This window comes from Pan paniscus, chromosome 18 (genome assembly GCF_029289425.2).
Source record: "Pan paniscus chromosome 18, NHGRI_mPanPan1-v2.0_pri, whole genome shotgun sequence".
Taxonomy (NCBI): Eukaryota; Metazoa; Chordata; class Mammalia; order Primates; family Hominidae; genus Pan; species Pan paniscus.
In genome coordinates this window covers 65,504,162-65,520,031 of record NC_073267.2, presented here as the reverse complement: position 1 = coordinate 65,520,031, position 15,870 = coordinate 65,504,162, and the positions used below count along the sequence as shown (strand labels likewise).

The 15,870-nt window shown below is 38.0% G+C and overlaps 1 protein-coding gene across 8 annotated transcripts in view; it reads left to right on the top strand.

Annotated features, from left to right (window-relative positions):
• LOC100992578 (uncharacterized) overlaps nt 1-15,870 on the top strand; it is a 214,537-nt gene that overhangs the window by 150,755 nt on the left and 47,912 nt on the right. For 6 of the 8 annotated variants that reach the window (XM_063597592.1, XM_055100606.2, XM_055100605.2 and 3 more), the window contains 2 exons: nt 4,486-4,558; nt 5,673-6,998. The exons of 1 other annotated variant lie outside the window; for it this stretch is intronic. Coding sequence is in view for 1 of the 7 variants with exons in the window: in XM_063597593.1 (XP_063453663.1) it covers nt 5,673-5,933 (261 nt within the window). In the remaining 6 variants the exon portion in view is untranslated. Of the gene's footprint in view, nt 1-4,485; nt 4,559-5,672; nt 10,250-15,870 lie in introns of those variants that run through there. One more of the 8 variants, XM_063597593.1, reaches the window with a different exon arrangement.

Here is a 15,870-nt window from a genome sequence, read left to right as displayed (position 1 = left end):
TTTTTTGGGGGCCAACTTTTAATTTTGCCAAGTTAAGACATTAAAAACAAAACAAAACTCAACTATCATTTATTTGCAACAAAACTCAACTATCATTTATTTGCACCATTATTTAATTTTTTAAAGTGAAGTTTTAACATTATCTGTAAGCAAGACCTGTGGTCAAGATAAAGGACAGTCCTTAAAACTGAATACATATGGCTTTAAGAGGAACTCACTAGGCAGGCCTCATCTTTCCTCATTTCAGGGAAAACTTTATTATGGTTCAGAATTGGTTCAAGAGCAGCCTGCTTCCAAGCCAAAGTTGTAATTTTACAGATGAGGAAATTGAGACCTGGAGTGGGAGGTGCTTGGCTCTGCTCCCAGAGCTCCACTGGCAGAAAGCTTGTTAGGAGTAGAACCTGCTCTCCTGATGTCTGGTCATGTCCTCTATAGGGGGCTCAGATGAGAAGCCTGACACCCCAGGCTCTTCTCATTTAACATGCATGGGACAGAGCCACTGAGTGTCACTGCCCAATCCTCCCAGACACACTCAGACATATTAAAGCAGTCACCATGGTAATGATCAAGGACAGGCACCCTGTTAGAAGGGCACCATTCTCAAACCTTCAGCAATGATGGAATATGATTATGTGGGTCTTTTGGGTGACACGGTGCAACTTCAGTTTGCCCCATTTGCAAAACAGAGGAGCATATGATTACTCCGTCATGCTAGACTACTGTGCTTCAAAAGTTACAAATCTGTGAAGAATTAATTTTCTGATTTTCTCCTGCAGAATCCAAACCATCTCTTTCTTTATAATGCTGTTATTTTTAAGAAGTCAACAAATTGGCTAATTATCTTGGAAATATTTTGATTTGAGGAAATGGACATTTTACACAATTCCCTTAGAGAAGAAAGAAAACAGATTTCCAAGTGCATTATCAATAAGCAGGGCATTTGAACTCTGTGATCGGAAATGGAGAAGACATGGTGAGCTCTTGGGTTCAGATGTTCAATATTTGAAGGAGATGGTGGAGAATGAGCATTGGCAGGACACGTGCTTCCCCTGCATGACTGAGGGTGGTTGAAGGGCAGGCCTCAAGCCAACTTGGATCTCAAGTCCACCTAAAAGAGTTATGTTCACAGCCTTTGAACTGTCAGGGAATGGAGACAGGGAGGAACATAGTTGAATGTCACCCATGGAGTCCCTTGAGGGCAGGGTCTTGCCCTACTTGTCTCCTAGCATAGGTCTGGCCCCTCATAGATAGTATTACCTATTTTGTTGAAGTGAAGTGGTTTTTCAGGACACAAATCCACTTTCCTACATTGAAATCAGGTGACATCTAGAGATCTAGACTTAACCAGGGCAGTTTTCCGGGGGTGGGAAGAGAGCCTGGGAGCGGTCAGGAGGGAGTTGCGTCTGCCACGAAGCCATTGGATGGCTGTCTTGAAAATGGGTCATGAAGGTGCCCTCAATGGGAGGAAGGAACACAGAACAGAAATGTCACTGACCTCATAATTTTGCTGAAATCTGGTCCTGGTTCTCTAGCCCATCCCTCTAAAACCTATTTCCTAGAACAAAAAAACTACAGGCTTAATATCCCGGCTCCAAATCTCCCCAGAAGCTCAGGTTCCTATGGGATCCCACCTACCCGAGGCAAAAGACAGAATGAACTCAGTTCCCTTTAAAATTGTCATCTGACTTCATTTTTGACCTCTTTCCTGATTTCTAATTTAGTCAAATAAACCCATATACCTCAAAATGATGCCCTACACGCCATCGGTGCCTAAAGTCATTTTAAGTACCATTGGAAGGAGGAAGGGAGCTCCTCCAGCTCAGCTGGCTTTCTGCCCTCTGTTTCTCAGGGATTGGGCAATAGAGCGAAGACAGGGCACCTCCCCTGTCTGTGATTAGGAAGATGAAGGAAGCAGGGGAGAACAGAGCCATGGAGATTAAAGTGTGCATGGAATGTTGAGACCAACGTCCTTATTTCATGTTAGAGACAGCTGGAGCACAGGAAGATAGTACTTGGCCTTAGGTCACATCAGACAGTGGTATGGTTGGTTGGGGCTAGAAAAGGTTCTTTGATCTCTAGACTGCAGCACCCTGGTCACTTAATTGCACCAACTCCTGGTTGTCTGGTGGAACAGACTCATCTCTTCGCTTAGTTAAAAAGAAATTTCAGGCTTTTCAACCTCAGGCAATTGTCTTGTTGTTGTTGTTGTTCAATATAGATGTTAAATGGCTTAAGCTATAGTAGTTTGTAGGGATTCACTTGAAAACTCCCTACTGTGTGTATCCACATGTGTGTTTGTGTGTATATGCATGTATGCATGTGATTGTGCATATGTGTGTATGTGTATGCTTGCATGTCTCTATGCCTACTTGTGAGTACGTATTTTGGCCATGGCGGGGTTGGGGGTGGTCACTGGGGTGGAGGAGGAGGATAAGAGTGCTTATCCCAGGTATCAGAGGGCCTGGCCTATGCTCCTGACCTGCACACATGCACAGGAGTACTCACCCCTCCATACTGGGCCTGGGTGTGGACTGAGATGAAGTCACCACTGCCCTCTGCTGTACTGAGAGGTGAATGCTGCTGACATGTCAGCCTCACCTTGTCCCAGGTTGGTGCAGGGACGCTGAGATGAAAGAAAAGGCTTTGCCCAATTGTGGGGCTCAGTTGGTCCATCCCTCTTGGGATCATTCCACTCTACCTTTGAAGTTCTTAGCTGCAGGTAGTGAAGCAAAAGCACCAGGTACATGACTATGAATCAGGTCAATCACTGCCCCAAGGCCTTCCCAGGCAGGGTCTGCAGGTGTTGGAATAGCGCTAGCAAAGATTGCAATGCATTCCTTATCTTTCTGGCCTTGTTGGGGGTCAACACTCAGAATTCTTTCGGTGTCACTCAAACTGAACACTCTTTAATGGTAAAACCACTGTTGGCCTTGGGCCAATCCTCCTGTAAACATAGCATCCTGGGGCAAGAAGCCCAAATACTACTTCCAAATAAGAACACCCTACATTTGCACAGTGCATTATAATTTGTCAACTGTGTTCCCATTAGTTGTCTCAGATGATCTTTACAAACCTGTGAGTTAAACAGAACAGCAATTATTATTCTCATTTAACAAATGGGGAAACTGAGGCCCAGAAGGTTTGATGCTCCTTGATTGACTTGGAAGTAATTAGCTAAGACATAAAATGTACCTCCCTCTGGAATGAAATCCATCAGGCTTTAGATTAAAATAAAAGCTATTAGACCTAGTGCCAAACAAAACATTCAGTAATCAACTGGGTACTATGAGGGCAAAATTCACAGCAGTGTTGTCCAGCCACTTTCTAACAACCTCAGCTTACAGCTAAGCTCCTGAGTTCTATACTGTGTCCATCTAACAGGGCCACCAGAGAGTCTCATAATTGGTTACTTTTTAACTAACACCTTCCTTTCGATAATAAAAATGTTTATAGCTTTTTGGTCTTAAATGTAAAAATAATCTATCTTGTTTTATACTCCTAATATGTTTGTAATGCAAGGGCAGTTGTTACTATTGCCCCCATTTTGCTGATGCAGTAACTAAGGTCTGAATAACTTTCATAACTTTAGCAATCAATGTCTGCTCTGGTGTTTACTCTGTGGTAGGCTCTCTGCTTATTCAGAGAATACAGCAGTGGACAAAGATGGCCATGGTCCTGGCTCTCATGAAACTCACAGCTAAATAGGGGGAGAGAGAGAAAAAGATAAGTACATACTCCAGTTGATGATAAATATACATCGTGATGAGTGCCATGGACTTGAATGTGGGGCTGTGAGTACAAATGGCCAGGGGAGTTTGCTGGTTAAATGGAGTTGGCCCAGCATGTAGGGTTGAAACTTGGGGTGCAGAGTGGTCCAGGCAGAGGCCTAGGCAATGTGAAGATCCTAAAGAAGGAAGTTACTTGGGACATCCAATGAACTGAGAGACAGCCAGGGTAAGCTGGGGCTCAGAGAACAAAAGGGCAAGTGATCCAAGGTGAGATTGGCAAGGTCTCCTCTTAGCCCGGCCACACAACTAGTTGGAGGCAAAATGGGTACTATTATTATATCCTCTCTGTGAGTCTTTAATATCTACATTGCTTTTCTTTTCTTTTTTTTTTTTTTGAGACGGAGTCTTGCCGTGTCACCCAGGCTGGAGTGCAGTGGCTCAATCTTGGCTCACTGCAAGCTCCACCTCCCGGGTTCACACCATTCTCCCACCTCAGCCTCCCAAGTAGCTGGGACTACAGGCTCCCGCCACCACGTCTGGCTAATTTTTTTTTTTTTTTTTTGTATTTTTAGTAGAGACGAGGTTTCACCATGTTAGCCAGGATGGTCTCGATCTCCTGACCTCGGGATCCGCCTGCCTCGGCCTCCCAAAGTGCTGGGATTACAGGCGTGAGCCACCGCGCCCGACCTCTACATTGCTTTTCTTTCCCTACTCCTCTCTTAATCTCTGTCCAAATCTAACTGCCTTGATTTTCTAGGGCCACAGCTCCTCCCACCTGTTTTATTGTTCCTGCTGGGCTTTCCACCTGGAACGCTTACCTCTGCATCTCCGTAAGTCAAAAATCCTACTTACCCTGTAAACTAGGGATTATAAATACAAATGTTTCAGCAGGTGAGGTAAATGAATGACATGACCTAATATATTATCACGTGGTAAGGATATGGCATACTGGGACATGCATGTTCCCATCACACTCAAATCCAGTGCTGTGTGAAGAACTTTCTGTTCTTCATGATGGAAATGTTCTGTAGCGGAACTGTCTAATACAGTAGTCACTAGTCATATGTGGCCAGTATGACTGAGGGATTAAAATTTTTATTTACTTAATTTAATTAATTTTAAATGTTTATAGCCCATATGTGGCTAGTGGACTACCATATTGGACAATGCAGCTCTAGCCATTTACTTCCATTCTGGAATGTGGGCCCAATATTGCCAAATATTCCAAGTTTTCAAGAGAAGCCATATATCTGAATTCTCACATTTGAAAACTTATGTTGGCAACAAATTCAAATTTTAAAGATAGACTGTGAAAGACTCTTGCTTCTGGACAAATGGAGTAGTTACACATTCCCCTATTCCTCCTAATAAGTACAACTAAAATCCTGGATAGTATATATAACACAAGGATACGAAGACTTTGAAAAATGGAGAGAAGAAGACAGACTTAGGATCTCAGGAATCAAGATGTAACATACCAGTGAGTTCCCTGGGCTTTCTTTTTATGTCATATATCCCAGACTTGGAATTGAAGGAGTCAACAAGCCAGAAACACCAGTGGGCACAGAAAAACTAAGCCCCAACAAAAGCTATCTCTGACTGATGTACCAGGAAAGGGGCAGCCTAGCAACACAGAAAATTTTTAGACAATAGCTATTATACTCCAGCCAAACATTATAGGAAAAACTGTGGTCCTGTCCACAGCCATGTCAACAAAGGCCAAGTGGGGAGCGTTGAGTTCTATCCTCCATGAGGGTGTAATAAGGCACCCAACATCCTTATCAGGGTGGTGTCAGATCGAGCCAAGTAGAGAACTTGCATGACCAGCTCTTTGCCTTCCTCCTCCATTCAACCATGTGTTGGTAGAGATCACTTGTGGAACTTTGTAGCATTGACTTTTATCTTCATCTGGCAGTAATGAGGTTCTCTTTCCCTCCCTGCTAGGGTGGTGTGCGAGGAGGTCTGGTGGAGAGTCAGGACTTTCACTATCAGCCAGCAGTAATAAAACCATGCCACCCAAGTGTTAATGGAGACCACCTGGGGAGCCAGAGCTCCTACCACTGCCAGGAAGTAACAAGGAACTCTCCCCACAACCTGCATCATCACTTTGGGTGTCAAGAAAGGCTCAGTGGGAAATCTGGCCTTTTACCTCCATTTGCCAGTAACAAGCAAGTGCTATTCCTCCCCCTGCTGAAGTGGCATTAAAGAAATGAAGTTAAAACAAGAGGTTTAAATGAGATCTAAAGTCTTATCACTTAAAAAATGTTCAAGATTCAATTTAAAAAACTCACTTTTCATACCAACAGCCAGAAAGATCTCAAACTGAATGAAAAACAATCAATAGAGGCCAATGCTAAAATGACAGAGGTATTAGAAACGTCTGACAAAGATTTTTAAAGTGACCATGATAAAAATGCTTCAATGTGCAATATAAACATGCTTGAAACAAATAAAAAAAAGACAATCTCAGCAAAGAAATAGAAGATATAAAGAACTATATGAAAAATGAAAAGTAAAATGACTGAAGTAATAAACTCAGTGGCTAGGCTTAACAGAATGGAAGTGACAAAGGAAGGATCAGTGAACTGGAAGACAGAACAATAAAAATAACTCATTTAAACAACACAGAGAAAATAGACTAAAAAAAAAATGAGTTTCAGTGACCTGTGGGACTACAATAAAACATCCAGCATTTATGTTATCAGGATCCCAAAAGAACAGGAGAGACTGAAGTTGACAAAGCACTGAAAGAAATAATGGCTGAAAACTTCCCAAATTTGGCAAGAGACATAAATCTACTGAGCCACAAACAGGACAAATCCAAAGAAATTCATGTCAAGATTCATAATAATTAAACTTCTGAAAATTAAAGACAAAGTTCTGAAAGCAGGCAGAGAATGACATCTTACCTGAAGGGAAAAAACACACAAGCAAGCAAGTAAACAACATAATAGCAGACTTTTTTTATCTTAAATCATGGGGGCCAGAAGAAAGCAGTACAGTGTTTTTTGTTTTGTTTTATTTTGTTTTGCTTTCTTCATATGCTGAAAGAAAAGAACTGTCAACCCAGAATTCAATATCCAGTGAAAGTATCCTTCAGGAATGAATGGGGCCAATGAAGATATTCTCAAAAGAAGGAAATTTAATAGAATTCATCACTAGCAGACTTACCCTAAAGAAATGGCTAAATGAAGTTCTCTAAATGGAAAGTAAATGGTAAAAGAAGGAGCCTTGGAACACCAGGAAGAAAAAATAAAAGCTAAAATACAGGTAAATACAATAGACTTTCCTTCTTTCCTTGAGTTTTCTAAATTATGTTTGACAGTTAAACTAAAAATTATAAAACTGCATAATGTGATTCTAAGTGTATATAGAGAAAACATTTAAGATAATTGTATTTAAATTGGGGAAGGTAAGGACATGTTAAGGGAGGTAAGTTTTTTATACTTCACCCAAATTGGTCAAATGACACTATTAGAGTATAACAAGTTATGTATATATAATGCAATACCTAAAGTAACAATTAACAAGTAAAAAGCTATACAAAAATATACTCAAAAAGCATAAATAAAAATGTAATTGTAATAAATGTTCAAGGAGGCAGGAAAACAGGAATAAAGTTAGGGAAAAGAAAAGAAGGCAGGAAGAAGAAAACAGAGAACCCAAAATAGAGAGAAAAGAAAGCAGAAAGCAGAAAGCAAAATGGCAGACCTAAGCCCTTCTGTACATGTAATTACATTAAATATAAATGGTCTATAATAGTGTAAAAGACAGAGATTGGCAGAGTGAATTAAAACACATATTGAAACTATCTACTGTCTAACAACTCACTTCAAATATAATTATATAGGCAGGTCAAAATTAAAAGAATGGAAAAAGATATATCCTATAAATATTAATCAAAGGAAAGCAGGAGTGGTTATATTAATATTAGATAAAATAAACTTCAGAGCAAAGAATATTACCAGAAACAGAAAGGTCATAAAAGGGTCAGACCACCAATAAGTCATAGCAATCCTAAATACACATGCACTGAACAGCAGAGTTGCAAAATATGTGAAACAAAAACAGAATTGAAAAGAGGGATAGACAAATCCATAATTACAGCTGGAATCTTCAACATCACTCCCTCACACATTTATAGAACAATTAGACAGAAATGAACAAGGATATAGAAGAATTCAATGACACCATCAATCAACAGAATCTAATCTAATATTTGCAGAACACACCATCCAACAACAGAATACACATTGTTTCCAAGTGCCCATGAGCACATACCAAGATAGGCTACATCCTGGGCCATAAAACAAATCTCAACTAATTTAAATGAAGTGAAATTATAGAAAGTGTGTTCTCTGACCACAATGAAATCAAACTAAAAATTAATAACAGAAAAATAACAGGAAAGTCTCCAAATACTTTGGCACTGAAAAACAGACTTCTAAATAATCCATGGGTCAAAGAATAATTCTCAAGAGAAAGTTTAAAAATATAATAAACTGTAGAAAATGAAAATGCAGCATATGATAACTTGTAGAACACAGCTAAAACAGTGCTGAAAAATAATTTGTAGCACTAAATATATATACTAAGAAAGGCTGGGTGGCTGTGGCTCACACCTGTAATCCCAGCACTTTGGGAGGCCAAGGCAGGCGAATCAACTGAGGTCAGGAGTTCCAGACCAGTATGGCCAACATGGCAAAACCCCATCTCTACTAAAATACAAAAATTAGCTGGGCATGGTGGTGCATGCCTATAATCCCAGCTACTCGGTAGGCTGAGGCAGGAGAATTGCTTGAGCTTGGGAGGTGGAATTTGCAGTGAGCTGAGATCATGCCACTGCACTCCAGCCTGGGCAAAAGAGTAAGACTCCATCTCAAAAAAAGAAAGAAAAAAAAAAAGAAAAAAGAAATACACACACACACTAGGAAAGAGAAAAAGCTTAAAATCAATATTCTAAGCTTCCACCTCAGGAATCTAGAAAAAGAAGAGCAAAATAAACCCAAAGCAAACAGAAAGAAGGAAATAATAAAGACAAGGGATGAAATTAGTGGAATTAAAAATAAGAAAACAATAGAGAAAATCAATTAAACAATAGACTGATTCTTTGCAAAAATCAATATAATCAACAAGCTTCTCCAAGAACTGATTGACTAACAAAGAAAAAAATAGAAGATATGGATTACCAATATCAAGAATAAAATGTGATATTAATACAGATCCTGCAGACATCAAAAGGATAATACAAAATACTGTCTACAACTTTATACATTTAATGTTGAAAACTTAGATAAAATGAGTTAATTCCTTGAAAAACATAAACTAATGCCATTTACCCAATATTAATTAAATAATTTGAATAGTCCTCAACTAAGAAAACAGAATGCAGCCGGGCGTGGTGGCTCACGCCTGTAATCTCAGCACTTTGGGAGGCCAAGGCAGGTGGATCACCTGAGGTCAGGAGTTCAAGACCAGCCTGGCCAATGTGGCAAAACTCCATTTCTACTAACAATACAAAAATCAGGCAGGGTGTGGTGGTGTATGCCTGTAATCCCAGCTACTCAGCAGGCTGAGGCAGGAGAGTTGCTTGAACCCGGGAGGTGGAGGTTGCAGTGAGCCAAGGTTGCACGCCACTACACTCCAGCCTGGGCGACAAAAAAAAAAAAAAAAAAAAAAAAAAAAAAAAAAAAAAAAAAAAGAAAAGAAAAAGAAAGAAAGAAAAAGAAAACTGAGTGCTTAATTTAAAATACTCCACCCAAAAAAAGTTTCCAGACTTAGATAGTTTCACTGGAGAACTTACCAATGTTTAAAGAAAAATTAATACCAATTCTACACGTCTTTTACAGACAATAGAAAAGAAGGGAACACTTTTGTTTTATGAAGCTGGGATTAACTAGATAACAAAACAAGACAGACAATACACAAAAAGAAAACTACAGACTAATACCCCACATAAATTTAGATGCAAAAATCCTTAACAAAATATTAGCAGATAGAATTCAGATAGTATACACACACATACAGAGAGAGAGAGAGCATTGTACATGACGACCATGTGGGGTTTATTCTAGGGATGAAAGGCTGGTTCGATATTTGAAAGTCAACCAATATAATCTAGTATATCAACTCGCTAAAAAAGAAAAATTACAAAATTATGCCAATGAATGCCCAAAAACACTTGTCAAAATTCCGCTTCTATTCATTTCAAAAAATCTCAGAAAACTAGGAGTAGAGGGGGACTTCCTCAACTTGATAAAGAGCATATAGAAAAAAGTTACAGCTAAGATTATACTTAATGACAAAAGACTGAATTATTTCTCCCTAAGACTGGTAATGAAACAATTATTTCTGCTTTTACCACATTCAATATATTGCAAATGCAATAAGGCAGAAAAAGGAAATAAAAGACAGACATATAAGAAAGGAAGAAATGAAAGTATTCTTAGTGGCAGATAACATGATTGTCTAGATGGAAAATCCTAAGAAATATACAAAAAAAAAAAAAAAAAAAAACAAAACTCCTAGATCTAATAAGTTAGTTTTGCAAGGTCACGAGATAAATGTTTGTTAGAAAGTTAATTGTATTTTTATATTCTAGCAATGAACACATGGACACCAGAATTAAAAAATACTATTTACAATCACTCAAAAATAAAATGCTTGCATGTAAATTGAATAAAACATGTACCAAACTTGCATTCTGAACACTGCTGATGTTCAAAACACTGATGAAGGAAATCAAAGGCCTAACTAAATGGAGAAGGATACAAACTTATGAATTGGAAAACTCAACATAGTAAAGATGTCATTTCTTTCCAATTGATATACAGGTTTGCTATGACCTGAGTTTGTCCCCATTAAAGCACATGTTGGAGTTTGATCTTCAATGTGGTGGTATTGAGAGGTGGCGCCTAGTAGGAGGTGTTTGGATCATAGAAGCAGATCCTTCATGAATGGCTTGGTGCCATTCTCACAGTAGAGTGAGTTCTGGCTTGCAGGAGACTGGATTTGTTCTCTTGGAATGGGTTAGTTCCTGTGAGAATGGGTTGTTTTAAATACAGGATTCCCTGGGGTTTTCCTCTCTTTACATGTGCCCACTTCCCCTTCAACCTTTCACCATATTGTGATGCCACAGGAAAGCCCTCACCAGAAACTGAGCAGCTGCTGGTGCCATACTTTTATGCGTCCAAGCCTACAGAATCATGAGCTAAATAAACCTCTTTTCTTTATAAATCTCCCAGCCTGAAGTATTCTGTTACAGCAACACAAAATGGACTAGGACGAGGTTTAACAAAATTCCTATCAATATCTCTGCAGGATATTTTTTTGTAGATTTAGATAAGAGTATTTGAAAATGTATATGGAAAGGCAAAAGAACTATAAGAGCTAAAGCCACTTTGAAAGAGAAGAATAAAATAGGAGGAACCAGTCTACTCAATTTCAAAACTTATTATATAGCTACAGTAATTAAGATTGCATCTTAATTATGTTAGCAGATGGATAAACACATAGACCATTAGAACATAATAGAGAACACAGAAATAGAATCATAGAAATATGCCCAGCTGATTTTTGGCAAAGGTGCAAAAATGCTACTCAGTGGAGAAAAAAGATAGCCTTTCAACAAATGGTGCTGGAGCAATTGGATATCAGTAGGGAAAACAAAAATGAAAAACCTTGATCTATGTCTCACATATCATACAAAAATTAACCCAAAATGATTCACGACCTTAAATGTAAAATGTTAAACTACAAAACTTAAAAAAATTTGGAAAAAATCTTTAAGATCTAGCATTAGGCAAATGGTCTTTAAACAAAAGCATAATCTATGCAAAGAAACATTGATACATTGGACTTCATTAAAATTAAAAAACTTTTGTTCTGTGAGATTCTGTTATGAGGATAAATAGACAAGCTACATACTGGGAGAAAATAATTGCAATAATATATCCAACACAGAACTAGTATTAATATATAGAATATATAAAGAACTCTTGGCCGGGCGTGGTGGCTCATGCCTGTAATCCTAGCACTTTGGGAGGCCGAGGCGGGTGGATCGCTTGTGGTCAGGAATTTTGAGACTAGCCTGGGCAACATGGCGAAACCCTGTGTCTACAAAAAATACAAAAATTAACCCAATGTAGTGGCATGTGCCTGTTGTCTCAGCTACTCGGGGGGCTGAGGTAGGAAGGTCACTTGAACCTGGGAGGTTGAGGCTGCAGTGAGCCAAGATTGTGCCACTGCACTCTAGCCTGGGTGGCAAAGTGAGACCATGTCTCAAAACAAAACAAAACAAAGAATATATAAATAACGCTCAAATATCAATATCAAAAAGTTAATCCAATTAGAAAATGCACAAAAGACACAAACATACATTTTACTGAAAAGGACATATATTAATAGTTGGCAAATAAGCACATACAAATATTTCAACATCATTAGCCATTAGACACATGCAAAATTAAAGCCACAATTAGATATCAGTACACCTATCAGAATGGCTAAAAATAAAAGTAGTGACATTACCTAACACTGTTCAGAATGTAGAGACAGTGAATCATTCATTCACTGCAAGTGGGAATGTAAAATGGTATAACACTTTGGAAAAACGGTTTGGCAATTTGTTAAAATACTAAACATGCAATTACCATACAACCCGGCAATTGCACTCCTGGGCATTTATCCCAGAGAAATGAAGCTTGTATTTACACAAAAACCTGTATATAAATGTTTATAGCAGTTTTATTCGTAATAGCCAAAAACTGGAAACAACCTAGATGTTCTTGTTCTTCAAAGGGTGAATGATTAAACAAACTATAATACATCCATACCATGGTATACTATTCCGCAATAAAAAGGAGAGAACTGTTGATACATGCAACAACGTGGATGAATTTCCTGAGAATTACGCTGAGTGACAAAAGCTAATCTCATTGTTTCACACTGTATGATTTCACTGATACAAAATCTAGAAATGACAAAATTATAGAAATGGAAAACAGATTAGTGGTTTCTAGGGGTTAATGGTGGGATGAAGGCAGGAAATTGTTGTGGCTGCAATAGGGAACATGAGGGATTTCATGTGGTGATGACGGAAGTGTTGGCTATTTTGACTGTATAGATTCTCATATCCTGGTTGTGATATTGTACTGTCATTTTACAAGATGTTACCATTGAGGAAAATGAGGTAAATGGTACATGGGATCTCTTCGTATTATTTCTTACAACTGCACGTGAATCTGTAATTATCTCAAAATAAAATGTTTAAAGAAATACATTGTGAAGGTCAAATAAAGATATATTTGCTGGCCAAAAATGACCACTGTTTTACGACTTATTCCTTAAAGAATATTTCAAATGCTGCCTCCTTTATTAAGCATTTTCTGGTTCCTCCATTTATAGGTGATCTCTCTTTTTCTTGGTTGTTTGGAGTAGGCTGTGATTCTTTGATGGCACCTACATTTTTTCCCAGTTGCATTCCCATACATGTATAGTTTCACATGTATGTATGAGTCATATCACCCTAGTTGCTGTGAGCTTCTACCGTTTTTCATTTGTTGAAATTCCATTTGGGTAATTTTTCAAATCTGCTTTGTCTCTTTTTTCTCATGTTGCTGATTCCTCTTTGTTTCTTTGATAATGTAAGACATACATTTTATTGTCACTTCTATAGTTCAGTTAGTTAATGTTTTCTTGGCGTCTATTTCTATAGTTTATTATATCTTTTTCTCAGGATCATTTTTTCCTGTGCTGTACAGTTCTGCATTGTGAGTTTATCTTAACAAGACTTTACCTGTAGGAATCCTATGAGGTCTATTTTGAGAGTGTTTCCTCTTAATGGAGTGATTTTGAATTAATTTCTTCCCAGGACCTCAGGAGAAGTACTTGCTGAGGACTATTTGTAATGCTGATTTCTTGACTTGGAAATTCCTATACTGTATAGTTAATATAAATGTGGACCTCAAACCCGTGTACTTAGGCATTGTCATAAAGCCTAGGATGATCTTTAATGCTTCTTTATCTTTTTTCTCTTTTCAATTATTTGCAAATTTTTTACTATTATCTTTTTAGATACTATTTACTCCTATTTGTTGTTTTTAGTGTTTCTGAGTGTACATTGTATGAAGTTTTCTTAGTGTTTTTTTCTGGCATTACAATATACATATTCCATATCATCATCTAGTGTCGATATTTTATCAGTTCCAGTGAAGTGTGAAAACCTTACTTCCCTTTGTCTTCCCCATTTTTAAATGTTATTGTTTTAAGTATCAGAAGGAGTTATAATTTTTGTTTCAACCGTCAAATATTATTTCTACAAGTCATGAGAAGTGTAGTCTATTGTATGTGCCTATATTTTTATTGTTGTCTCTTCTTTCTGAAAGCTTCAAGTTTCCTTCTTTAATTTTTTCTCTCTACATGTTAAACTTCCTTTACCCATTCTTAAGAGAAGTCCTTCTAGTGACAATTTCTTTTAGTTTTCTTTCATTTGAGAATGTCTTTTTTTTTTTCTTAAATTTCTGAAGGATAGTTTTGCTTGCTATGGAATTTATAGTTGACAATTCCTTTCTTTCAGCACTTGACAAATATTATGCCACTTGCCCTGGCCCCCATGGTTTCAGCTGAGAAATCTGCTGTCATTCAAATTGTTTTCTGCCATAATTAAACTGATGTTTTTCTCTGGCTGCTTTCAAGAATTTTTTCTTCATTTTTAATTTTCAAAAATTTAATCACATTGTGACTTGGCCTGGATACTTTTTGATTTATCAAATTTGAGGTTAACTCACCTTTTCGAATTTGTCAACTTATGTTTTTCATCAAATTTTGGAAGTTTTTAAAAATCAATTATTTCTTTAATATATCCGTCAGTTCCACTCTTTCTTTTTGCTTCTGAGTCTCCAGTAATACCAATGCTATTGTTCCACAAGTCTTGCAGGCCCTGTTTTTTTTCCTGTTTAACAGGAAAAAATTTGAATAATTTTTAAAAATGATTTTCTCTCTGTTGTTTAGAATGGGTGAATTTTATTGATCTGTCCTCTAGGTCACTCATTCTATTTTCTGTCATTTCCATTCTACTATTGAACACATCCAGCATGTTTTTAATTTCTGTTATGGTATTTTTCAGTTATATAATTCCCACGTGGTTCTTTTTTACAGTTTATATGTCTTTGTAGAAAGATTCTAATTTTTCCATTTGTTTCCAAATAATTTATAATTTCTTATTAAAGCATTTTTATGGTGGCTGCTCTAAAGTACTTGATGGACAATCTCAACATCTGATATATCTTGATGTTGGCACCAGTTGATTATTTTTTCCCATTAAAGTTGTGGTTTTTCTGTTTCTTGGTATGACCAGTGTGATTTCTGATTGTATCCTGGACATTTTGGTTATTATATTAAGGGTTTGGGTTAGTACTGTTTTTTATTTTAACAGGCAGTCATTTTAAGTTTAGCACACAGTTCTGGCCTACTGTTACTGGCTGTGGTCTGATAAAAGTTTAATTTTTAGAGCTTTGCAGTGTCATTTTGGTCTGTTTGGTTTATTGGATGTTGCTAGCCCTCCCACTGGTCCCTGCTGGTACTGCCTGAGACAGCAGAAGAGGTTTTCCCATACTGTGCCAAGAGTATCCATGGGATAGGGGAATCTCAGGCCTACGGGAATCAAGAGGCTTACTAGGCTGGGCCACTTGTTTTGGTAGAATCCCTTTTGCTGGTGTTCCTTGGATACCTGGTGTCTCTCATTGAGGGAGAGGAGTCTCAAGCCCAATGGGGTTGGAGACCACTTTTCCTGGTCACTCATTGTCAGTGAGGTTCTTGTTTGATTCCAGTTGCTGGTGCCATCAGGCATACCAGGTGTTGACAGTGGGGCTCCCATTCAATCTAGGGGAGGAATGAGCTACCTGAGTGCTTTCTGTTTATAGATTGGGGATTGAAAACATTGGACCCAAATTGCTTTTTTCTGCTGGATGGGAGATCAGAAGATGCCCTGCTGCTATGCTTCTCTGTGGTTCTGAGGTCCCTAGCAAGTCCTCTTTCCTCTTCACAACACTCAGAATCCTTTGACTGCCTCTTGCATTTTATATGGGTTTATGGTTATACTTAGCAGGGAGGATTAGTGAGAAACAAGTCTATGTAATCTTGT